Raw genomic sequence first — 25,832 nt, forward strand, 5'->3', positions numbered from 1 at the left:
AGGTAGTGGTGGATTGTCTTTCTGTTACGTGTGTGTATTTTAGGTAGTGGTGGATTGTCTTTATGTTACGTGTGTGTATTTTAGGTAGTGGTGGATTGTCTTTATGTTACGTGTGTGTATTTTAGGTAGTGGTGGATTGTCTTTATGTTACGTGTGTGTATTTTAGGTAGTGGTGGATTGTCTTTCTGTTACGTGTGTGTATTTTAGGTAGTGGTGGATTGTCTTTATGTTACGTGTGTGTATTTTAGGTAGTGGTGGATTGTCTTTATGTTACGTGTGTGTATTTTAGGTAGTGGTGGATTGTCTTTATGTTACGTGTTACGTGTATTTTAGGTAGTGGTGGATTGTCTTTACGTGTTATTTTAGGTAGTGTGTTGTCTTTATTTTATTTTAGGTAGTGGTGGATTGTCTTTATGTTACGTGTGTGTATTTTAGGTAGTGGTGGATTGTCTTTATGTTACGTGTGTGTATTTTAGGTAGTGGTGGATTGTCTTTATGTTACGTGTGTGTATTTTAGGTAGTGGTGGATTGTCTTTATGTTACGTGTGTGTATTTTAGGTAGTGGTGGATTGTCTTTATGTTACGTGTGTGTATTTTAGGTAGTGGTGGATTGTCTTTATGTTACGTGTGTGTATTTTAGGTAGTGGTGGATTGTCTTTCTGTTACGTGTGTGTATTTTAGGTAGTGGTGGATTGTCTTTATGTTACGTGTGTGTATTTTAGGTAGTGGTGGATTGTCTTTATGTTATGTGTGTGCATTTTAGGTAGTGGTGGATTGTCTTTTCTTTAACTTGGCACCCTGTGGTTTTTGGGTTGTCTCGTTGTGTGTCCCGCGCCCTGTATTTGTTGGGCTTATTATTTTGTTGTTTCTGAGTAAAGCACTTAATCTCAGTGGAACTCTCTCTCTGCATCGGATTCCTGCACCCACCTAGTCCCGCGTGACAACAGGTAACACCATAAACAAACGTATGTTATGACAAAAACTCACCCTCCCCAAAGACTCTGGGTCTGGGACAAACCCAGACAGCATTTTCAAATCCACTATAATCATATTTGTGGTCAGCTCCTTTCCATGATATCTGTGAAAGCAAAGAGTTGCATGTCATATCAAAGTTTGATGTTGACAAGTGCTTGTGATAATCAAATGAATGGATACTTTGACTATTTACCCATAAAAAGACATGGTTGCCTGATATGCTTTCTTACTGTTACGGATCCAAGCCTATGTACAAACTAGAAGTGAAATGACCCATACATACAGTGCCCTCCATAATTATTGGGACAGAGAAGTATTTCTTTAAATCAAACAATGACTATGAGGATTAAGTGCAGACTTTCAGCTTTAGAAATTACAGCACTTTTTGTACATAGCCTCCCCATTTTAGGGGACCAAAGTAGGCTCTTGGGAAAAATTCACTTATATGTGTATTAAAGTAGTAAAAAGTGAAGTATTTGGTCCCATATTCAGAGCACACAATGACTACATCAAGCTTGTGTCTCTATAAATTAGTTGGATGCATTTGCTGTGTGTTTTGGTTGTGTTTCAGATGATTTATCTGACATCCCCTGTTATTGTTATGGTGAGAGGTTAGCATCTCTTGGGGATATGCTGTTTGTGAGTATGTAACTTTCTCACTCATCATTATTCACAATTCATTCATGATTATTTGTAATCATGGTAGCATCAACATTAATATAGAAGCGTTTAGAAAACATGTTCTATTCTTATTTACAATCAAATGGACTCCAAAATGGCACAACACATTATTTACCATACATTTCTATTGGGCACAAAATAACCTGCAGCAAAAAGGAAATGCATCCAACAAATTTGTAGCGTGAAAATGGGACCAAGTACTTCACTTTTTACGACATTAATAAACATATACGTGAATTTGTCCTAAAATGAGGGGACTATGTACAAAACACACTGTAACTTCTAAACGGTTCACCAAATATGGATGTTAATACCACACTTTAACCTCATAGCCATTGTTTTATTTCAAATCCACACTTTTGGAGTACAGAGCCAAATGAAGAAAAAAAATGCTTCTTTGTCCCAATAATTAGAGGGCACTATAGGTATAATAACACCAATTCAATTGGGTCAAATACATTCTGTAAGACAAGCTCCAAAACAAGACTGGAGTGTCGTCATTGACCTGATTCAAATAATAAACTGATTGAAAGAATGCTTCTGTGAACGCAAATGTGTCATTCATTCTTACTGAGACTGGAGTTTCAGCGTGACTCTGGGTCTCAAAGAGTTACTGTTGCAGTCCACCTCTGGCTTCACCTGGATACTGAGCGTTGTGCTGTCAGTAGGAGTAGGGATGTTGTAGTGGAGCGCCACCTGGGAAAGAGGGAAGAACAAGTCAGGGAAACCATCCTGTCCAGAAATATACATTTTAAAACATAGGGAAAATATAAATATTTCATAAACTAAATATCAAGCCAGACAACGCTTCTTAAATGTTTGAAATTCACAGTAATATACAAATCCATATCTTGCACTTTAGTATTGGGAGGAGTGTATTCACTGACCTGCACTGAGGCACAAGCACTGCCCTTCACTTCCACGCTGTACTTCCCTTCTGTGTCCTGCAGCGTCCTCTCCTGGTAGAGAAGCTTGTTGTTTTGGTTCACTTCGAAGAGGTGCTGTGCCCCACTGGGAGAATGTACTGTGACTGTGCTGGCACCCTCTCTACTGTACACCCTGGTGGAGTAGAGAGCCAGGGCCTGGAGGGCCACCACTGTGTCCTATACACACACACCAACAGTCCACAGACAAATATGTTCAAAATGAATGAAAACACCCATTTACAGAAAGGGTAGATTTTTTACATTGGTCAGTTCCTAGAGTGACTATTTCCCATTTCCATCCATTGTGATTTCTTGGCTCCATTTCAGTGCAAGTTATCCTCGCCAGGCTTGACATGACAAGAAGCACATACATGCCTGTTGTGAAGTCAAGGTAATAATGCCTCACGACTAGTGCACAGCACAGGGTGCCGCTTCAGAACGGAGGTGTTTTGGAAATGTACCTGTGTGGAAGAGAAGCCTCCGTAGGCGTTCTGCTGTCTCACCAGCCACCTGACGATGCGGGAGGCGTATCCCAGGTCAGTGGTAGACAGAGGGGTGGCACTGAGGGAAGCCAGCAGAACATAGGAGCTGATTTCCACCGCCAGGGAGGCTGAGGTCTCTGAGGAGGTCTGAGTCCAGTGCAGGACACCCCCTTAGGGATGAGGAACACACAGAGAGAGAGAGAGAGAGAGAGAGAGAGAGAGAGAGAGAGAGAGAGAGAGAGAGAGAGAGAGAGAGAGGACTAGCTTATTCATCATGAAACAGAATACAGAGTTCTTCTCTGACCTCCCTAATGGATTTTATGACAGACACCTGAGTTCTTTGAAATACTCTGGGCATTGAATTGAGACTACCTGGAGTGCCAGATGGGAGGAGGGTTTGCACTTCATTGGCTCCATTGCCCAGGTAAGCTCAATGAAAGCAAGACAGCACAAACAGATCTTGGACCAGGATATGTCTCACCTTCTTGTAATGCGACCGTGTCCAGGTGCTGCAGAAGCTGGGCCCTGGTCTCCATGTCCCCTGCCAGGGTAAAGGTGTAGGCCAGCAGAGCAGTAGTGTAAGTGTTAGACAAATCACTGGTGGAGTTCCTCAGGCAAGACAAGCTGCGGTACACAACAGGATCCTGGAGCACAAAATAACAGAGCAGCACATTAAGAGACATGTTAGCCTGGTCCCAGATCTGTTTGTTCTGGCAAGGTAATACAAACAGATCTGGGACCAGGCTAGACACATTAATGCTGGAGCACTTTTAGTTTTTCAGTTTACAGTATTACAACTATGCCTGTACTTTTTATGTTAACAGCACACTGTCATTCAGGACTGCTTATGGTAACAGCTATTCTTATTTCTATTCCATATGCTACTTTCAGATCAATTTTAACACAGAACTCACTACATTTTAGAATATCTAAAAGACAGTTGACATAAAATGTATATAATAGACTTCATACAGGAGGCTAAATCAGTTTCCTGTAATGGAGGTTGTTGAAGTGAGAAACAATAGTTATGTGGAGATGCTACGTACCGACACTGACATGTTGAGCTCCAGCATTGAAGCAGTGATGTAGGCCGTCAGTGTGACTTCATCTGTCACCCCACCCTACAAAACAATATGCTAAATACTAAAACATGTGTAAACTGTAGCCTGATACAAGTCTGTTGAAATCATCATTCCCAACATTATGGCTGGTCTGACGAGACGTAAAACAACATCTTCTTCTATCAGTTTATTATCAATATAAATACCTTCATTCTGTTGTTAAAGAGTTTCCCCAATCTAATGAAACAGCCATGTTCGCCTTGTTGACGTTCCAACCAAGTCTTGGTTTGCTCAATTGTTACCGGATCAATATAAATGAAAGACTTTGCTTTGCCAAAGGATCTCAAAACAAAAGCAGTCAGCCTGAGAAAAGAGAACTGGATTTGAATGTCCCGTCATAATACCCACATAAGGTTGTTATAAACATGACAGAGCTTGACATTACATGCAACAAAAGATTATTTTAATTTATGTCACATCCATGGTCTCCCTGTCAGAGACAATTCCATTTGATTGGTCAATACTTAATTGAAACAGACACAGTTATAATGTGTTTACCAGTAGGTGAAACACACAATACTTACCAAGTGTTCCCTGAACCTTGTCCAAATGTGCTGTATGCACCATCAACATGCTTGTAGTTCAGCTGCCTTTGGTAACCTGTCGATGAGTTTTTAAAGCAAACAACAGTAACCAAGTGTGTTTTATATTCACTGAGGGTGTGCACCAAATGGCACCCTATTCCCTAGTGTACTCTTTTTGCCAGGACAAAAGTAGTGCACTATGTAGGGAGTAGGGTGATATTTGGGATTTAAAATAAATCTATATTCTATAATCAAATGACTTTAGCAAAACATCTGGAAGTCTCAACATGTGTCGGGTCAGTGATGCTCTGTTGATAACACTGTAATGTCATCTGTGCTGTAGCTCTATAATTTACATGATAGCAGGGTCGTAGTCACTAGGGCACACTGTGGTGAAATGTTTAAAAATGTTCTTCAACGGAAAAAAAAGAGGGGGGGCTCTTATTGGACAAATCCAGCTCTGTTTCAGTCAGTTTTCTTCCGTTTGGTGTCTAATCAATACGACCCATATTTTGAGGGACTCTCTTACCACTAGTGAGGAACTTGATGGCCTTGTCTCGGATGGCTGGAGTGAGCTGCTCTGTGTTCCTCAGGTACTCCAGGATGTAGATATTGGGGGCGAGGAGGGCCATATTCTGCTCTCCACACCCATACGGCATCTGCAACAGTCCATCCAGGTTCTTCAGGGCCCGACCCAGGATGTCACCTACAGGTAAACATGGGACTTCTGTGATACTGTCCTCTTTAGCAAACAGCAGCATTATCACTGGATAAGGGCTGCTTTTCCCACCAAAACTCCTGTCTAAACTCACCAAGCCTCTCTAAATAATACTATGGTTTATTTTACCCAGGACTGAGAGAGAAATTCGATCAGATCCATCCACCACATTCTTGGGGAGTTGAAGTTCCACCTCCTCGGTCATAGTTACTCCTGTGGACACACAGATGATAAGATGAATGGAGATAATCAGTTCAACCAAAGTACATTCAACGTTCATGTATTACTGACCAGTTGGACACAGCAACCAGTTGTAGGTGTCGGTCTTCTCTGTTCCCTCAGCCTGAGAAGAGAGGATATTATTTTCAGTCAGAGGCAGTTACACTAGGTATGTGTACAACAGTACATTCCATCACAACAGTAGACTGTATACCTTCACCAGCAGGCTCTGTGTGACTGTGTCGATGCGTCCTCTCTCCGGTACGTTCACAATCTCATTGTCACACGCAGCGTGGGACTGGACAGCCTCTGCACTAACGGACACATTCATAACCCCTACACACACGTTGACAGACAGAATACACCACAAGTTACACAAGATCCAATATGGTGACTGAGAGTGCACAACTCAGGCTGACATCCATTCTGCTGTTTTTGGTATTTGCTAGGATCCCCAACAGCTGTTGCAAAAGCAGCAGCTACTCTTCCTGGGGTCCACACAAAAAAATGAAATATAATACAGAATGACATAATACAAAACATCAATAGACAAGAACAGCTCAAAGACAGAACTACATATAAAACATGTAAAAGCCACACATAAAAAAAGACCCCTGGTGGCATGTCTACTGGGATAAGTGTGTGTGTCAGAGCTGTGTGTAAGTTGACTATGCAAACGATTTTGGATTTTCAACACATTCATGTTTCTTATAAAAAGAAGAAGTGATGCAGTCAGTCTCTCCTCAACTCTTAACCAATAGAGACTGGCATGCATAGTATTTATTTCAGCCCTCTGATTACAATTAAGAGCAAAACGTGCCGCTCTGTTCTGGGCCAGCTGCAGCTTAGCTAGGTCTTTCCTTGCAGCACTGGACAACACGACCGGACAATAATCAAGATAAGATAAAATTAGAGCCTGCAGAACTTGCTTTTTGGAGTGTGTGTCAAAGCAAAGCATCTCTTTATTATGGCTAGACCTCTCCCCATCTTTACAACCATTGAATCTATATGTTTTGACCACAACAGTTTCTATCTAAAGTAACGCCAAGTAATTCAGTCTCCTCAACTTGTTCAACAGCCAAACCATTCATTGCCAGATTCAGCTGAGGTCTAGAACTTAAGCAGTGATTTGTACCAAATACAATGCTCTTAGTCTAAGTGATGTTCCGGACCAGTTTATTACTGACCACCCATTCCAAAATAGACTGCAACTCTTTGTTAAGGGTGTCAGTGACTTCATTAGCTGTGGTTGCTGATGCGTATATGTTTGAATCATCAGCATACATGGACACACATGCTTAGTTTAATGCCAGTGTCAGGTCATTGGTAAACATAGAAAAGAGTAGAGGTTCTAGAGAGCTGCCCTGTGGTACACCACACTTTACATGTTTGATATTAGAGAAGCTTCCATTAAAGAAAACCCTTTGAGTTCTATTAGATAGATAGCTCTGAATCCATGATATGGCAGAGTTGGAAACGCCATAACACATACGTTTTTTCAACAACAGGTTATGGTCAATAATATCAAAGGCTGCACTGAAATCTAACAGTACAGCTCCCACAATCTTATTATTATCAATTTCTTTCAACCAATCATCGGTCATTTGTGTCAGTGCAGTACATGTTGAGTGCCCTTCTCTATAAGCATGCTGAAAGTCTGTTGTTAATTTGTTTACAGAGGAATAGCATTGAATTTGTTCAAACACAATCTTTTCCAACAGTTTGCTAAGAGCTGGCAGCAAGCTCATAGGTCTGCTGTTAGAACCAGTAAAGGCCACTTTACCACTCTTGGGTGGTGGAATTACTTTGGCTTCCCTCCAGGCCTGAGGACAAAGACTTTCCCCTAGGCTCTGATTAAAAATATGAAAGAGAGGAGGGGCTATAGAGGACAGCTACCATCCTCAGTAGCTTTCCATCTAAGTTGTCAATGCCAGCAGGTTTGCTATTACGGATCAATAACAATAACTTTCCCACATCTCCCACACTAATTTTACAAAATTCAAACTTGCAATGCATGAATACAATTGCTCACTGTTCGTTGTTGGCATTTCCTGCTTAAGTTTGCCCACTTTGCCAATGAAATAATCATTAAAATAATTGGCAACATCAAATGGTGTTGTGATGAATAAGCCATCTGATTCAATGAAAGATGTAGTTGAATTTGTCTTTCGGCCCATAATTCCATTTAAAGTACTCCAAAGTTTTTTTCCATAATTCTTTATATCATTGACCTTGTCTTCATAATACAGTTTCTTCTTCTTTTTGTTGAGTTTAGTCACATAATTTCTCAATTTGCAGTAAGTCAGCCAGTCAGATGTGCAGACAGACTTATTAGCCACTCCTTTTGCCCCATCTCTTTCAACCATACAGTTTTACAATTCCTCATCAATCCATGGAGCCTTAACAGTTCTAACAGTCAGTTTCCTAACAGGTGCGTATTTATCAATAATTGGAAGAAGCAATTTCATAAATTAATCAAGTGCCGCGTCTGGATGCTCCTCATTAATCACATCAGACCAACAAATATGTTTTAACATCATCCACATAAATCAGGGCAAAATATTTTGTATGATTTCTATTTTAGGCCCAGCTGTTGGAACGTTGGCTTTCCTGGATAAAGCTACTATATTGTGATCACTGCATCCAATGTGTACGGATACAGCTTTAGAACAAAGTTCTACAGTATTAGAACGGTTGAATGAAGACTGGTGATTTACCCAGGATAGAGGGTGCCAATGTCCAACTGAAGGTCTTTCGTCCATTGGCACACAAGCATGATGAGTACTGGACATCCTTCAAGGGTGTGAGAGTGTAGTCTAAGGAGTGAGCTGGAGTCACAGAAACCTGCCAAATAGGAACACTTGTAAGATAACATGGAAAACCCAAGACTGATACATTGGGTGTAAAAAATAATAAAAAAATAAACATTGACTAGATCAACTGTAACAAAACAAAATACAAGAGTTTAAAAACAACTCAAGAAACTCATGAAACAACTCAAGAAACGATCATGATGCGGTGCCGTACCATGATGCACTTGGACAGGTAGTTAAACACAGTGGCCTTCAGCTCAAAGTGCTCTCCACGGATGATGGAGTAGGGCAGGGTGAGTTCCAGGAAGAAGGGCTGGAAGACAGTGAGCTCCACTGGAGGAGCCAGGCCGAAGCCGCCAGGAGCCAGGCAGAATGCTTCTGTCTCCCAGGTGGTGATGGTGTCTGGAACTGTGAGGGGCATGTCTACTGTTCCGGATTCCCTGTAATACAGAGGTCAGAGTTCAAACAGAAAGCCATTAAGTGTTCCATTGAGAAAAATTGAGCCAAAGGGGTAAATTGAGCCACCCTTGTTTCTAGGAAACTATACACAAAATGTATAATTAGACTACATATTTAGGAAGAGGACATTTCATGAAGTCGATAAAGGAAGAAACCACTTAGAAAAAGTGGTAAGCAAGTTAGGTCCAAAAAACAGATTTTCACCAAGTCAAATGAATTTGTTGTGTTAGAGGTTTCATGATTGTTGTATCTAGACCAAAGTAGATAATTAAGATTGTCCTATACATCATTTGGGGGTTCTATAAGCTACAATACAAGGTCCTAAACCTAGCATGAGTGCCTCATTGTAGCTGTGTGGGCTAATATAGTCTAAATGTTTGCATTGGGGTAAATTGAGCTAATGGTTTTGTCAATAGAGAGCAATAGTAACTCCATGGTACGTTAGACAAAGCCTATGGGAAAATGAATTGAGTTTTTGGAGGGGTTTTGGATAAATGCAGAAAATAAGGTCAGAGTTAAAGACAGGTTTAGGAGATCTTTTACTGTACGATTTGCTTTGTGAGATAATCTTCATCAGCTAACGCCTCTCTTGTGAATTTTGTAATGTAATAATAAAAGCACATAAATTACATAAATGATTCATATTTCATAAAGGTCATGTTAACTGACTGATACTATGTCACTGAACAAAACGTAAAAGATCTCCTAAACCTGTGTTAATCTCAGACTTTATTTTCGGCTTTTATCCCAAAACCCTATGCTTTCCCCATTCATTTTCCTCATATGAATGGCTGAACGAACTCATTTCCAGGTTTTAGGACTACAAGCTGGTGAGCTCTATGGCAAATTGAGCAAATTGAAGTGTTTGCTCAAACATTTTCTTCCCAGGCAAAAGGTTGGGTAGTAAAAGATTAACAGGGATTATGTAATCCAATTACAATAATTAACATTTTATTTTACATTCTTAAAAACAGCTGATTACTTTCAGGATCACTTAATCTAGTATCAATTGGAACATTTGATAAAACTCAATGCTTTCATTTAGCTCATCATCAAGACTTTGAACATGCTCTCAGAGATTCTATTGTTCTGCTGATTGCCCATCTAGGGTGGATGACATCTCTTGTTGAAGGTAAGGCTACCAAACATTTACACCTGGTCTGGACTATAGAGTTCCTGCTTGCTGCTTTGAAGCAGTGCAGTTTCTCTCGCTCTCTCCTTTGTGACATGCTTTCTGATTGCACAATATTTCTAAATGTAGGTCTAATGGCGGGAAAGACACAGTATTGTAGGCCGTCATTGTAAATGAGAATTTGTTCTTAACTGACTTTCCTAGTTAAATAAAGGTTCAATTGAAAGCAACCACTATTGTTTCTGTTCAAGAGATAATGGGCCCAGGTTTCTGGTCTGAATTGTATTTAATATTGAACAAAGTGCAATATTAAAAAGGTGGTTGCATAGGCCTGTCAAGGTGGGTGCATAGCCATATACATTAAATATACTGTTAGATATCAGTAAGAAGGCTAACTATTTGTAATAGGCTATTGTCAAATAATAACAACAATTAGAGTTAGCGATCTCCTAACCACTTCCTCAGGTGGTGAATTAGCTCCAAATGAATTAGCCTATGTGATATTAGTGGCAAAAATGAGGTAGACAAATTAATCGTTATTGAACAAAAACATCTGAATATTCTGGAAAAAGATTTTGATAGTAAAATATTAACAACAATTGCCTAGTTGTCAAACCCAAAATGCATCACTGGTTCTTGAATCATACCATTTCAGCAGTTACGTTTTAAAATGTAACCATTATTTAACTAGGCCAGTCAGTTAAGAACAAAATCTTATTTACAATGACAGCCTACTGGGGAACAGTGAGTTAACTGCCTTGTTCAGGGAAACAACATTTGTCTGTAAACTTTCAAAACGTCGACATAACACAATATGCTAGACAAGGTGGGATGTTTTTGTGTCTGGAAAATTATTTATGCGAGAAATGGGGGTGGAAACGCTTTTATGACCAAATATTGATATAATAACCATCATATCAGAGTAAACTTGGAGTCACGCGATGACATGTTGTGGTCCTCCCACAACCATTCGTCAGGAAAGCATGCAGTTTATTAGGCTACGGATGAAATAAGTAATGATGAACTTCACAGGGTGCTAAAAGCGCAAGATGATGAGTGTAGTATCATCGAAAATAAGGAGGCACAACAACGAGGTTCGAGCTTCAGCATGTTTACTAGCCTAGCCTGCGCAAGTCATACATAGGTACAGATACCCACAAGGGCCATCCTACTACATCTTCCCCTCTCAAATTAACAATAATATTATTCTCTTTAACATGCTACTTCATATCTTGACACATTATGAAAGCATTACATTACACAGTCTGACCTCCTATGCATTAACTTAGGTACGGTCTCCACTTGCTGGGTATGGTCCCCAACAGTATGTATTGTATTCACGCAACACAGTCTTTTAGCCACTCTGGTGGCTTCACATCCCTTTTTGGGTGAGCTTGTGGATCTATGAGCATTCTCTCTCCTTCCCCCTATGCATAGTTTCCTAGGAACGCGAAGCGAGGCGGCCATCTCTGTCGGTGCCGGAAGTAGTGAGAAGCTCCCATGCTGAGGTCTGTTCAATGCTGGTCCGACCAATCTGATTCCACGCTCCAAGACTGCTTCCATCACGTGGACTGGGATATGTTTAGTATTGCGTCAAACAACAACATTGACGAATATGCTGATTCGGTGAGCGAGTTCATTAGAACGTGAGTTGATGATGTCGTTCCCATAGCAACGATTAAATCATTCCCAAACCAGAAACCGTGGAAGCGGAACCACTGCTTTTAATCAGGGCAAGGTGGAAACATGACCGAATACAAACAGTGTAGCTATTCCCTCCGCAAGGCAATAAAACAAGCTAAGCGTCAGTATAGAGACAAAGTAGAATCGCAATTCAACGGCTCAGACACAAGAGGTATGTGGCAGGGTCTACAGTCAATCACGGATTACAAAAAGAAAACCAGCCCAGTCACGGACCAGGATGTCTTGCTCCCAGGCAGACTAAATAACTTTTTTGCCCGCTTTGAGGACAATACAGTGCCACTGACATGGCCTGCAACCAAAACATGCTTCACTGCAGCCGAGGTGAGTAAAACATTTAAACGTGTTAACCCTCGCAAGGCTGCAGGCCCAGACGGCATCCCCAGCCGCGCCCTCAGAGCATGCGCAGACCAGCTGGCTGGTGTGTTTACGGACATATTCAATCAATCCCTATCCCAGTCTGCTGTTCCCACATGCTTCAAGAGGGCCACCATTGTTCCTGTTCCCAAGAAAGCTAAGGTAACTGAGCTAAACGACTAGCACTCACTTCCGTCATCATGAAGTGCTTTGAGAGACTCGTCAAGGACCATATCACTTCCACCCTACCTGACACCCTAGACCCACTCCAATTTTCTTACCGCCCAAATAGGTCCACAGACGATGCAATCTCAACCACACTGCACACTGCCCAAACCCATCTGGACAAGAGGAATACCTATGTGAGAATGCTGTTCATTGACTACATCTCAGCATTTAACACCATAGTGCCCTCCAAGCTCGTCATCAAGCTCGAGACCCTGGGTCTCGACCCCGCCCTGTGCAACTGGGTACTGGACTTCCTGACGGGCCGCCCCCAGGTGGTGAGGGTAGGTAACAACATCTCCACCCCGCTGATCCTCAACATTGGAGCCCCACAAGGGTGCGTTCTGAGCCCTCTCCTGTACTCCCTGTTCACCCACGTCTGCGTAACCACGCACGCCTCCAACTCAATCATCAAGGTTGTGGACGACACAACAGTGGTAGGCTTGATTACCAACAACGACGAGACGGCCTACAGGGAGGAAGTGAGGGCCCTCGGAGTGTGGTGTCAGGACAATAACCTCACACTCAACGTCAACAAAACTAAGGAGATGATTGTGGACTTCAGGAAACAGCAGAGGGAACACCCCCCTATCCACATCGATGGAACAGTAGTGGAGAGGGTAGTAAGTTTTAAGTTCCTCAGCGTACACATCACAGACAAACTGAATTGGTCCACCCACACAGACGGCATCGTGAAGAAGGCGCAGCAGCGCCTCTTCAACCTCAGGAGGCTGAAGAAATTTGGCTTGTCACCAAAAGCACTCAAACTTCTACAGAAGCACAATCGAGAGCATCCTGTCGGGCTGTATCACCGCCTGGTACGGCAACTGCTCCGCCCACAACCGTAAGGCTCTCCAGAGGGTAGTGAGGTCTGCACAACGCATCACCGGGGGCAAACTATCTGCCCTCCAGGACACCTACACCACCCGATGTCACAGGAAGGCCATAAAGATCATCAAGGACAACAACCACCCGAGCCACTGCCTGTTCACCCCGCTATCATCCAGAAGGCGAGGTCAGTACAGGTGCATCAAAGCTGGGACCGAGAGACTGAAAAACAGCTTCTATCTCAAGGCCATCAGACTGTTAAACAGCCACCACTAACATTGAGTGGCTGCTGCCAACACACTGACTCAACTCCAGCCACTTTAATAATGGGAATTGATGGGAATTGATGTAAAATATATCACTAGCCACTTTAAACAATGCTACTTAATATAATGTTTACATATGTATACGTGTATACTGTACTCTATATCATCTACTGCATCTTTATGTAATACATGTATCACTAGCCACTTTAAACTATGCTACTTTATGCTACTTTACATACTCATCTCATATGTATATACTGTACTCAATACCATCTACTGCATCTTGCCTATGCCGCTCTGTACCATCACTCATTCATATATCTTTATGTACATATTCTTTATCCCTTTACACTTGTGTGTATAAGGTAGTAGTTTTGGAATTGTTAGCTAGATTACTCGTTGTTTATTACTGCATTGTCGGAACTAGAAGCACAAGCATTTCGCTACAGTCACATTAACATCTGCTAACCATGTGTATGTGACAAATAAAATGTGATTTGATTTTGATTTGATTTTTTGTGTGTTGTCTGTGGCCTCCTCAGCCTGTATGGCTGATAGATTTGGAAGAGCTCTGGGGTGTGTTTTTTTCCTCCGAACCTCCTCTGAGACTGTGTCAACCACATAGTAGGAGGGGGGGACATCCGCATTCCTCAGCACTTTTGCTGGTGTCTTTGAGTTTGTAATCTACACACGTTGACCTTCTGTCAGCTCTGGCCTCTCCGTAGCACTGTGTCTCTGATTAAAGTCTTCAGTTTGTGTTTGTTTCAGCTGTTTGTCTGTCTCAGTGAAGGCCTTTCTGTTAAGCCATTGGGGTTTAAGCTGTGCTGGGGAGACAGGCAAATGGGGAAAGCACCCACCAGGAGCTCGGCAGGCTCATGATGCAGTGGTATAACTATGTAAGCTAAAAGAGCCCTGTACGGATCCTTGTTCTTTTTCAGCAGTCCTGTGACTGTTTTCACAGCTCTCTTTGCTTTCCCGTTGCTCTTTGCATGGTACGGGCTACTGGTGGTACGGGCTACTTCCCACACTGCCCCTACTCGGATGGTATCGCGCCGTCCCAACCTTCGCTCTCTCTCCCCCCGCTACTCTCTCCTCTTCCATCCTATCTTCTCTTCCCTCTGCACAAACTTTCTCCAACCTATCTCCTGATTCTGCCTCCTCAACCCTCCTCTCCTCCCTTACTGCATCCTTTGACTCCCTATGTCCCCTATCCTCCAGGCCGGCTCGGTCCTCCCCTCCCGCTCCGTGGCTCGACGACTCATTGCGAGCTCACAGAACAGGGCTCCGGGCAGCCGAGCGGAAATGGAGGAAAACTCGCCTCCCTGCGGACCTGGCATCCTTTCACTCCCTCCTCTCTACATTTTCCTCCTCTGTCTCTGCTGCTAAAGCCACTTTCTACCATTCTAAATTCCAAGCATCTGCCTCTAACCCTAGGAAGCTCTTTGCCACCTTCTCCTCCCTCCTGAATCCTCCCCCCTCCTCCCTCTCTGCAGATGACTTCGTCAACCATTTTGAAAAGAAGGTCGATGACATCCGATCCTCGTTTGCTAAGTCAAACGACACCGCTGGTTCTGCTCACACTGCCCTACCCTATGCTCTGACCTCTTTCTCCCCTCTCTCTCCAGATGAAATCTCGCGTCTTGTGACGGCCGGCCGCCCAACAACCTGCCCGCTTGACCCTATCCCCTCCTCTCTTCTCCAGACCATTTCCGGAGACCTTCTCCCTTACCTCACCTCGCTCATCAACTCATCCCTGACCGCTGGCTACGTCCCTCTCGTCTTCAAGAGAGCGAGAGTTGCACCCCTTCTGAAAAAACCTACACTCGATCCCTCCGATGTCAACAACTACAGACCAGTATCCCTTCTCTCTTTTCTCTCCAAAACTCTTGAGCGTGCCGTCCTTGGCCAGCTCTACCGCTATCTCTCTCAGAATGACCTTCTTGATCCAAATCAGTCAGGTTTCAAGACTAGTCATTCAACTGAGACTGCTCTTCTCTGTATCACGGAGGCGCTCCGCACTGCTAAAGCTAACTCTCTCTCCTCTGCTCTCACCCTTCTAGACCTATCGGCTGCCTTCGATACTGTGAACCATCAGATCCTCCTCTCCACCCTCTCCGAGTTGGGCATCTCCGGCGCGGCCCACGCTTGGATTGCGTCCTACCTGACAGGTCGCTCCTACCAGGTGGCGTGGCGAGAATCTGTCTCCTCACCACGCGCTCTCACCACTGGTGTCCCCCAGGGCTCTGTTCTAGGCCCTCTCTTATTCTCGCTATACACCAAGTCACTTGGCTCTGTCATAACCTCACATGGTCTCTCCTATCATTGCTATGCAGACGACACACAATTAATCTTCTCCTTTCCCCTTCTGATGACCAGGTGGCGAATCGCATCTCTGCATGTCTGGCAGACATATCAGTGTGGATGACGGATCACCACCTCAAGCTGAACCTCAGCAAGACGGAGCTCCTCTTCCTCCCGGGGAAGGACTGCCCGTTCCATGATCTCGCCATCACGGTTGACAACTCCATTGTGTCCTCCTCCCAGAGCGCTAAGAACCTTGGCGTGATCCTGGACAACACCCTGACGTTCTCAACTAACATCAAGGCGGTGTCCCGTTCCTGTAGGTTCATGCTCTACAACATCCGCAGAGTACGACCCTGCCTCACACAGGAAGCGGCGCAGGTCCTAATCCAGGCACTTGTCATCTCCCGTCTTGATTACTGCAACTCGCTGTTGGCTGGGCTCCCTGCCTGTGCCATTAAACCCCTACAACTCATCCAGAACGCCGCAGCCCGTCTGGTGTTCAACCTTCCCAAGTTCTCTCACGTCACCCCGCTCCTCCGCTCTCTCCACTGGCTTCCAGTTGAAGCTCGCATCCGCTACAAGACCATGGTGCTCGCCTACGGAGCTGTGAGGGGAACGGCACCTCAGTACCTCCAGGCTCTGATCAGGCCCTACACCCAAACAAGGGCACTGCGTTCATCCACCTCTGGCCTGCTCGCCTCCCTACCACTGAGGAAGTACAGTTCCCGCTCAGCCCAGTCAAAACTGTTCGCTGCTCTGGCCCCCAATGGTGGAACAAACTCCCTCACGACGCCAGGACAGCGGAGTCAATCACCACCTTCCGGAGACACCTGAAACCCCACCTCTTCAAGGAATACCTAGGATAGGGTAAGTAAGGGTAAGTAATCCTTCTCACCCCCCTTCTCCCCCAACAAGATTTAGATGCAAGTGGCTGTTCCACTGGTTGTCATAAGGTGTATGCACCAATTTGTAAGTCGCTCTGGATAAGAGCGTCTGCTAAATGACTTAAATGTAAAATGACTTAAATGGTCACATGTGTGAAGTCATATTCTGCGGAAAAAGCAGAAAAGGAGCTCGCAGAGTACTGCGGAGCGTTACCTGTAACCTGGACCTCAGCAACCCCTTGCCTGGAAAAAAAATGGACTTTAATCCATTGATAACACCAGCTGGTGTGGTTATGGGTGTCTTTGCTATTTCAATGTATCTTGAATAGTAATCTACCACTAGCAGATAAGTGTCATTTTTCCAATAGAACATATCTGTCCCTACATTTTGCCATGGCCATTATGGCAGCTCCGTTGCCATCATTGGTTCAGGATGACATGGTTGACATCCCCCCCCTCACTTTACACTGGGCCACCACCTTGGCAATCTGAGTACTCAGACCAAGACACCACGCCGACTGTTGAGCCCTCAGTCGGAATTTGGTTATTCCCATGTGTCCCTCATGCACTCCGTCTAGCATTTCTAGTTGTAGAGTCTCTGGGATAACTATCCGTTGTCCTTTCATGAAAAGGTCTCCATTTCAGTGGAAGTCACTTTGGTGCACCCAATAGGGCTTCAGCAGCTGAGACAGGTCCTCCTGCCTGGGCCATCCCTTTTTGCACTGCTGTACTATCACTGTTGCTCCTCTGCAATCTGCCTCAGTTTGGTCTGAGATGCAGGTAGACTGTCTCTTACTGCATTAATGGACACCTGTACCTCACCCTCTAGACACTGCTCCTCCTCTGTTAATGGATGTTTATTTGGAGAGTGTGTCTGCTGTGATCAGTGCCTTCCCTCGTGGGCTTTTGGGACCACCACCATCCCTGCACACCAGTCAATGGGACTGTCTATTTTAGACACAGGCCCAATTTCTTCCATCCTCCCCAACTTTTCCTTTACTTTTGCCAATAAAGGGATTGGCACCCGGCGGGGTGGTACGGGCATAGGGGACCGCATCATCTTTCGGTGGATTTTGTAGTCACCTTCTAGCCTTCCAAGGCCAAAAACACCTTTGGGAATGTCTTTTTGAAAACTTCCCCTGTGTCCTCCAGTTCGCTCACTCTCTAAATTAGTTGCAATGCTTCAATTGCTGGCAGCCCCAGCAACTGTCTGGCCAGATAATCAATGAGAAAGACAGGCTGGATGGCATTCTTGTCTTTATTCTCCAGTTTAATCACCAACTGCCCTACCACTGGTAATATCTTATTACTGGGCACGTACAGTTTTTTTGTTTGTAGAGAGAAAAGGGCCATCTCTGCTATAGCTATACAGTCTAGTGGGGATTGCTGTCATTGCTGCCCCTATGTCTAGTTTAAATGACACAACCTCCCCATTGAGTTTAATGTCTGAGTGTCAGCCAACATTGTTTTCCTTTACTTCTCCCAGCCAGATGCTGGCCTGCTGTAGCTGCTATTCCTCCTCTGAGACCTCATGCATTTGCTTTGATTGACAGACAGCTGAAAAGTGTCCTCTCCTGTGACATTTCCTGTGACATTTCCTGCATTCCTCATCCTTTGCTGGGCAATCTTTCCATCTGTGTAAAGGGGATTTCCCATATTTGTGCCAAACACTTCAATTGGCTACTGGCACTGTCTGTGATTGTTTTCTCCACGTCTGTCTCTGTTCTGCGTTCCCCTTAGTTTTTTTTGTTAGCACAGTATGAAAACGCATGTATTTCCTTGCTGTCTTCAGTCTGCAAGGAGCTGCTGTGGCGTAGCATCGTCTGCTGTCTTTTTACTGTCTCACTCTGCCTAACCTGGTTTACAGTCTTGGACAAGGTAAGCTGGGAATCCAACTGTAACTTTTCAGAAAGTGAGATATTTGTTATTCCCACAATCCGATCTCGGATCAGCTCTTCCCTGAGTGTGCCAAACTGACAATGTTCCGCTAGCTTGTGAACAGCTATGATAAAACTGTCGGTGGTTTCACTCTGCTCCTGTTTGTGCACATTAAACTAAGCTTTCTCAAATATAATGTTGTCTCCCTACTAAATGCATTTCAAGCATTTAGCATATCCTTGGCTTCATCACCCATAGAGTCGATCTGTGTATTAACTTGAAATGCCTCCTTTTTTTTTTACATTTAAGCCTGAAGCTACTCTGTACCTTTCAGAGCGCCTGATCCATTTTGACCAGTTTTGAATGTCCATACAATCAAAATTCTCTGGGGGACTAATGCGAAATCCGTCAGCACTAACCACTGGCCTGTCCATGTTTGCGTGGGAGCCCGTTGATCTTAGAGTTGCAAACCCTGAAACACCACCAGTTTCTTCCTCTTGCAACATGTTGCTAGCAGTAACTTAGTCCTTGCTCGTTAGCTAGCCCAATAGCTAGTCCAATGATGATCTGCGCCGTTCATCTCCAACACTGTGCCCTCCTTGACTTGAAACTTGGCAATAGGTCCTTTACATTTATGTGATTATTAAAACCACTTCTGACACCACGTAGTATCATCTAAAATAATGAGGCACGACAACGAGATTTTATGTTTACTAGCCTAGTCTGTGCATGTCCTACATAGGTGTGTATACCCATAAGGGCCATCCTGCTCCTTTCCAATAAATATTGAGGGTTTTATTCTGGTGACATGATGATCGAATCTTGGCTGCCTTTTTTTTGTTTTTGTTTTCTGAAATTTGCCCCTTTTTCTCCCCAATTTCGTGGTATCCAATTGTTTTAGTAGCTACAATCTTGTCTCATCGCTACAACTCCCGTACGGGCTCGGAAGAGTTGAAGGTTGAAAGTCATGCGTCCTCACAGCACGTATCCAACCCGGAAGCCAGCCGCACCAATGTGTCGGAGGAAACACCGTGCACCTGGGAACCATGGTTAGCGCACACTGCGCCTGGCCCGCCACAGGAGTCGCTGGTGCGCGATGAGACAAGGATATCCCTACCGGCCAACCCCTCCCTAACCCGGATGACGCTGGGCCAATTGTGCTTCGCCCCACAGACCTCCCGGTCGCGGCCGGTTACGTCAGAGCCTTGGAGCAAACCCAGGGTCTCTGGTGGCACAGCTGGCGCTGCAGTACAGCCTTAACCACTGCGCCACCCGGGAGGCCCTGCCTTTTCTCATCATCAATCTCATCATGTAGGCTATACCCACACTGTATCTGTGAGCGCACGTGCCAATACCAGAGTGGGCAGACTCGCTAAAAGACACATTTTGAAAATGCAATGGAAACCCATTTAACTGGTATTTTTTATTCGGAACATGGAAATGTACCCGCAAAATTTATTTTTTACGTGCACTACATCACGCCCAGTCTTTAACCCGCAATAAGTACATTTAAATGGAAACACATCTCTGGTAGGAAAATAAGCATATTGTTTTTATGCAGATTTTAGAACATATTTGCATGAAAATCTGTCGCCAATTGGATGGAAACCTAGCTAGGGTTTTAATTAGGTGGTGGTAATATTTCATTCACCACAGAAATTTGTAGGCAGCTTAATTGACCCTGTCCCGTGGTTCAACTTTAAAACAATATATATTTAACCTTTATTTAACCAGGTAGGCTAGCTGAGAACATGTTCTCATTTACAACTGGGTTACACATGGAATAAACAAACATACAGTCAATAACACAATGGAAAAAAAAGTATATGTACAGTGTATGTAAATGAGGTAAGGCAATAAATAGGCCATGGTGGCGAAATAATGCAAATGTAGCCATTTAAACACTAGAGTGATAGATGTTATATCCTTCCTGTTTGGCCCTGTCCGGGGGTGTCCTCGGATGGGGCCACAGTGTCTCCTGACCCCTCCTTTCTCAGCCTCCAGTATTTATGCTGCAGTAGTTTATTTGTCGGGGTGCTAGGGTCAGTTTGTTATATCTGGAGTACTTCTCCTGTCCTATTCGGTGTCCTGTGTGAATTTAAGTGTGCTCTCTCTAATTCTTTCTTTCTCTCTTTCTTTCTCTCTCTCGGAGGACCTGAGCCCTAGGACCATGCCTCAGGACTACCTGACATTATGACTCCTTGCTGTCCCCAGTCCACCTGGCCGTGCTGCTGATCCAGTTTCAACTGTTCTGCCTTATTATTATCGGACCATGCTGGTCATTTATGAACATTTGAACATCTTGGCCATGTTCTGTTATAATCTCCACAATCTCTTCTGGTACAGCCAGAAGAGGACTGGCCACCCCACATAGCCTGGTTCCTCTTTAGGTTTCTTCCTAGGTTTTGGCCTTTCTAGGGAGTTTTTCCTAGCCACCGTGCTTCTACACCTGCATTGCTTGCTGTTTGGGGTTTTAGGCTGGGTTTCTGTACAGCACTTTGAGATTTGATTTTTTGATTTGATGTTCAGAAGATGAATGTGCAAGTGTAGATACAGGGGTGCAAAGGAGAAGAAAAAAACAGTATGGGGATGAGGCAGTTGGGTGGGCTATTTACAGATGGGCTATGTACAGGTGCAGTGACCTGTGAGCTGCTCTGACAGCTGGTGCTTAAAGTTGAGGGAGATATGACTCTCCAGCTTCAGTGATTTTTGCAATTCGTTCCAGTCATTGGCAGCAGAGAACTGGAAGGAAAGGCGGCCAAATAGGAATTGGCTTTGGGGGTGACCAGTGAAATATACCTGCTGGAACGCGTGCTAGGGGTGAGTGCTGCTATGGTGACCAGTGAGCTGAGATAAGGCGGGACTTTACCTAACCTAGCAAAGACTTATAGATGACTTGAAGCCAGTGGGTTTGGCGACGAATATGAAGCGAGGGCTAGCCAGCGAGAGCATACAGGTCGAAGTGGTGGGTAGTATATGGGGCTTTGGTGACAAAACTAATGGCACTGTGATAGACTGGTTGTTTAGCAACAAAACTGACACGTGCGGAAATATGGAGCAAAACAGACGGGGTTGGCTTAGATTGTTGACAACATCTAAACTATATTTTGCCTTCAAATGTTTATTGAAAACATAAATACATTTGCACAATGAGCACTTGTTGTCTCTCAAATTCATCGTTACAGTTGTTGGTAGCAAGCTAGCAAATGTTTTGCCATATTAGCATAGACATGACATGAGTCAAAACACCTCAAAACAAGACATGGTATCAATAAGAAGATACAACGAGCTGAAACGAGACACCTACTATTCCCCACATGGCAGCCTCTTGTTATTGTTGCTAACTATCTGACCGTTCAGAAACATCACCTTCTGCCTCATCGATGTGCGCACATTATTTTAGTGACGTTTATAAGGCAACAACCTCACTGTGCAGTGCTCTTACCCAACTTCCACAAGATCCCATATCCACGTCTCAGGGAAGAACGTACGGACCGTCTGTATGGGTGGCGGAGGTGCAAGGCCACCAGCTGTTCCAGATTGAGCCACCAGAAGTCTGTCCATGGTTCGATGGTGAGAGTAGCTTATATAGCGTCCTATTAAAACAAAACATAATCATTATTCTCGTGTTAGAATGAGCCTGGTCAAACCAGACAGAAGGCTGAGGTCACTGGTGACCTCATGTTAGAATAACATTTCCCAAGATTCACCAAAGACTTCTGGCAATGACAAGTGTAAGAAATGGTTAGAAGGACATCTCACCATGGCCGCGATGGTACTGGGTTCCCTTAAAACTTAGGCAGGAAGGTACTCTTAGAACCAGATTAGTTGCCAGCTTCAGTCCCAGTTTCTAGAAATCACAAACAAGAGAGCGCAATATTAATGTCTCAGTTTTATTTTTCTATTCTAAACGTGGGTTTTTTAATTCATCCTGGCTATTTTAGAAATTGATAATTTAAGGAGATGAATGCATGCTAACAGTATGGTAACCAATTCTTACGAGAGAGGAAAAGAGGCTTCAAGTTAGGAGAAAACAAGGCTGAAGTTACCTTAAAAACTTCATAAGGTTCATTTTTCTCCTCAATTTGTCCTGGGTATGGCATTACATTTCTCCTTGGTCTTACATGTAAACATGCTACTGGATCTTCAAGCTGATAGGGAATGTGTGTTGTCTCCTTGACTGGTAACAAATCAAATATCTGGAATGGGATAATAAGGAGATGTGAAATGACGTTGTTCATTGGGCAGCAAACAGAAGGCAGGGACTACTTAGACTTGTCAAATAAGAAATGCTCAGTTTCGTTTTCCATTGCTAAACGTTTTTAATGGTTTCTGTGCCCTGAACAGAATATGAACCAATAGGGAGGTGCTTTTCAGTTGATGAAGGTACTCCAAATGGCCAACATTGAACAGACCCACTCCAAGTCTGCTGTTGTCACTTCTTAGTCCCCTGAAGTTGCTTGTATTGCCAGCACCACAAAAGCTGTTTATATGGTGGTACTGTATGACCGTTGATATTCACTACACCGAGCTCTGTTACCTTGTCAGCATTCAGCCTCTTCCCTGGCTCCAAGATGTGAACACTCTGGTCCACAGCACTGAGGCCACAGAGGGAGCCGGGCTGGGCCGAGAGCTGCAGGGTGTTCTCCTCCCCTGGAACTGCTTGTGAGGGTGAGAACTCCACCGACACCTAGTGCACATGACATACATAAGTGTACATTATACACCTTTATACACGGAATGATATCTATGTGCATGGGAAATACTTGACACTTTTTATACATTCCATAAAATGAACATAGTATGTTTGTGATGTGCAGAAGTCAGAGGGTATAACACACGAAGAAGCATGCCCACATATACACACACCTTGTGCCTGAAGCATTTCTCAGTGGGGAAGTTCATGCTGTGGGCGATGACCGTCTCACTGGGTAGCATACTGTACACAAGGACCTGTACCACTGGCGCCATCTCTGGAACCACTGCCAACTTCAAGGTGACTTCACCCTCAGTTGCTGTAACACAAGAGCATGTCACACTGAGTATGTTTACAGGCACAGTAATAATTCGATAGTAAACTAATTATGACAGTACGCCGATTAAACAATAGTCACTTTACTCTGTTTATTTTAATGGATTCATGATCAAAATGGATGAAAGCATACACCTATTAAAATACAAGACATAGAAACGTTAGGTATGCACAAAATATGCCCCAAAACATGCATGTGCCAGTTTTCACACAAAACTTGGTATTTATAAAAACTGATCTTGAAGTGAGAATGTGCTTATTATCCTCCTGCAAACTCCAGACCATGCGAATGCACAGTTTCTAGTGGTTAAAGTGTTGCATTGCAAGAAGGCAAAAGTAGCTTATAGCCTTGTGCAGGAATAAATGACGCTCATATTCATAACAAAAAACAGGTAGCTACATATAACAAGATGCTATCTCTTGCCATTAGTGAGAAGACCGAACATTTATTTTATCTTTGCATTCTAAAATAATAGGAAATGGATGCCCATTTAATTTAATCAAGTTTGCCATTTAATTTAGATACTGCCTTGGCCTAATTCCAATACTTTGAAAGTATACAGCCAATAAGGGTGTTACTGTCACCATAAAAGTTGAATGATGAGCGTTTTCCAGGCGGAGTTATAATGCTTGTTCACGCACAGTTTAACGACAGTTCTGACAAATAACGGGTGTGCGCCTAGTTTATGTATCTCAATATTTATGTGTGTGTCTTTTCTTAAATGGTTAAAAACAGGTTTAGATTTTTTTTGCAAATGTATAAAATAAGAATGAAATATGACATTTACACAAGTATTCAGACCCTTCACTCAGTACTTTCTTGAAGCACCTTTGGCAGCGATTACAGCCTTGTGTCTTCTTGGGTATGACGATACAAGCTTGGCACACCTGTATTTGGGGAGTTTCTCCCGTTCTTCTCTGCAGGTCCTCTCAAACTCTGTCAGATTAGATGGGGAGCGTCGCTGCACAATTATTTTCAGGTCCCTCCAGAGATGTTCGATCGGGTTCAAATCTGGGCTCTAGCTGAGCTACTTAAGGACATTCAGAGACTTGCCCCGAAGCCACTCCTGCGTTGTCTTGGCTGTGTGCCACTCAACCATAAAGACCTGATTCGTGGATAGCCGCAGAGATGGTTGTCCTTCTGGAAGGTTCTCCCATCTCCACAGAGGAACTCTAGAGCTCTGACAGAGTGACCATCGTGTTCTTGGTCACCTCCCTGACCAAGCCCTTCTCCTCCAATTTCTCAGTTTGGCCAGGTGGCCAGCTCTAGGAAGAGTCTTCCATGTAAGAATGATGGAGGCCAGTGTTCTTGGGGACGTTCAATGCTGCAGAAATCTGTGCCTCGACGCAATCGTGTCTCGGAGCTCCACGGTTTATTCCTTCATCCTCTTGGCTTGGTTTTTGTTCTGACAATCACTGTGGGACCTTATATAGACAGGTATGTGCCATTCAAAATCATGTCCAATCAATTGAAATTACCACAGGTGGACTCCAATCAAGTTGTAGAAATATCTCAAGGATGATCAATGGAAACAGGATGCACCTGAGCTCAATTTCGATGGTCTATTTCTGTTTATTATTGTTAATACATATACAAAAATGTCTAATAACCTGTTTTCGCTTTGTCATAATTGGGTATTGTGTGTAGATTGCTGAGGATTTTTTTTTAAAATCCATTTTAGGCTGTAACTTAACAAAATGTGGAAAAAGTCTTAGAGGTAGTTAGAAGTAGTTTTCACATGCAAACTTTATGTCTAACCTCAAAAATAGCATGTCCACTGAGGTAGAATATTTGTTTTGATTGATGATTTCTGCATTCATCAGACTGCCATCAGTAACCTGATTTCAGACATCCATGTTAACAGTATTATTAGGGAAATTGTTCTTCTTGCAAAGCGTTTTAATCTAAGTATTATCTTATTCTGAGTATCCACAATAATCGCATTATTGTGTGCATGTAACCGTCCTCATTGTCATTGTCATCAAGCACCTTCAAGTACGTTCATAATTACTTAACGAAACTCCCTCACCAGGACTCCCCTGCTGCACGGTAACCTTCATATGTCCATGCTGAACTATCACCCCTCTGGATAAGGCCTGGAGGAGGGAAAGGGAAAAACAGTTATCCCGGTTATCCCTTCAAGTCAGCAAGAAGGATATGATGAGAAGTACTGGTGTTGTATAGAGACATCCTCCCTTTGAAGATGAGAGGCTGGGACAATGTCTTAAATGACCCTGGTCAAAAGTAGCGCACCATTTTGGACTCACCCCGGGTTTGCAGGTTGTCACAACTTGTTCCTTGTTCTA

The 25,832-nt window shown here is 43.6% G+C and overlaps 1 protein-coding gene and 1 long non-coding RNA gene across 8 annotated transcripts in view; one reads left to right on the forward strand and one right to left on the reverse strand.

Annotated features, from left to right (window-relative positions):
* Positions 1-975, forward strand: part of LOC127908642 (uncharacterized) — a 2,284-nt gene extending 1,309 nt beyond the window's left edge. For 5 of the 7 annotated variants that reach the window (XR_008067867.1, XR_008067863.1, XR_008067866.1 and 2 more), the window contains 2 exons: positions 44-289; positions 682-975. This is a non-coding gene — a long non-coding RNA (uncharacterized LOC127908642). Of the gene's footprint in view, positions 1-43; positions 290-517; positions 600-681 lie in introns of all 7 variants that reach the window. The other 2 variants (XR_008067869.1, XR_008067868.1) reach the window with 2 other exon arrangements.
* The window catches only part of LOC118397330 (alpha-2-macroglobulin-like), a 40,029-nt gene that overhangs the window by 7,853 nt on the left and 6,344 nt on the right, over positions 1-25,832 (reverse strand). The window contains exons 13-32 of the mRNA XM_035791975.2: positions 25,556-25,622; positions 23,363-23,508; positions 23,034-23,183; positions 22,543-22,692; positions 22,256-22,343; positions 21,939-22,089; positions 8,674-8,899; positions 8,364-8,490; positions 5,861-5,982; positions 5,719-5,770; positions 5,557-5,640; positions 5,239-5,415; positions 4,710-4,785; positions 4,332-4,488; positions 4,111-4,185; positions 3,546-3,708; positions 3,044-3,234; positions 2,544-2,759; positions 2,228-2,352; positions 988-1,078 (exon numbers count right to left, since the gene is read on the reverse strand). Of these exons, the coding sequence (XP_035647868.2) occupies positions 988-1,078; positions 2,228-2,352; positions 2,544-2,759; positions 3,044-3,234; positions 3,546-3,708; positions 4,111-4,185; positions 4,332-4,488; positions 4,710-4,785; positions 5,239-5,415; positions 5,557-5,640; positions 5,719-5,770; positions 5,861-5,982; positions 8,364-8,490; positions 8,674-8,899; positions 21,939-22,089; positions 22,256-22,343; positions 22,543-22,692; positions 23,034-23,183; positions 23,363-23,508; positions 25,556-25,622 (2,634 nt within the window). The remainder of the gene's footprint in view (positions 1-987; positions 1,079-2,227; positions 2,353-2,543; positions 2,760-3,043; positions 3,235-3,545; positions 3,709-4,110; positions 4,186-4,331; positions 4,489-4,709; positions 4,786-5,238; positions 5,416-5,556; positions 5,641-5,718; positions 5,771-5,860; positions 5,983-8,363; positions 8,491-8,673; positions 8,900-21,938; positions 22,090-22,255; positions 22,344-22,542; positions 22,693-23,033; positions 23,184-23,362; positions 23,509-25,555; positions 25,623-25,832) is intronic.

This window comes from Oncorhynchus keta, chromosome 18 (assembly GCF_023373465.1).
Source record: "Oncorhynchus keta strain PuntledgeMale-10-30-2019 chromosome 18, Oket_V2, whole genome shotgun sequence".
In the NCBI taxonomy this organism is placed as follows: Eukaryota; Metazoa; Chordata; class Actinopteri; order Salmoniformes; family Salmonidae; genus Oncorhynchus; species Oncorhynchus keta.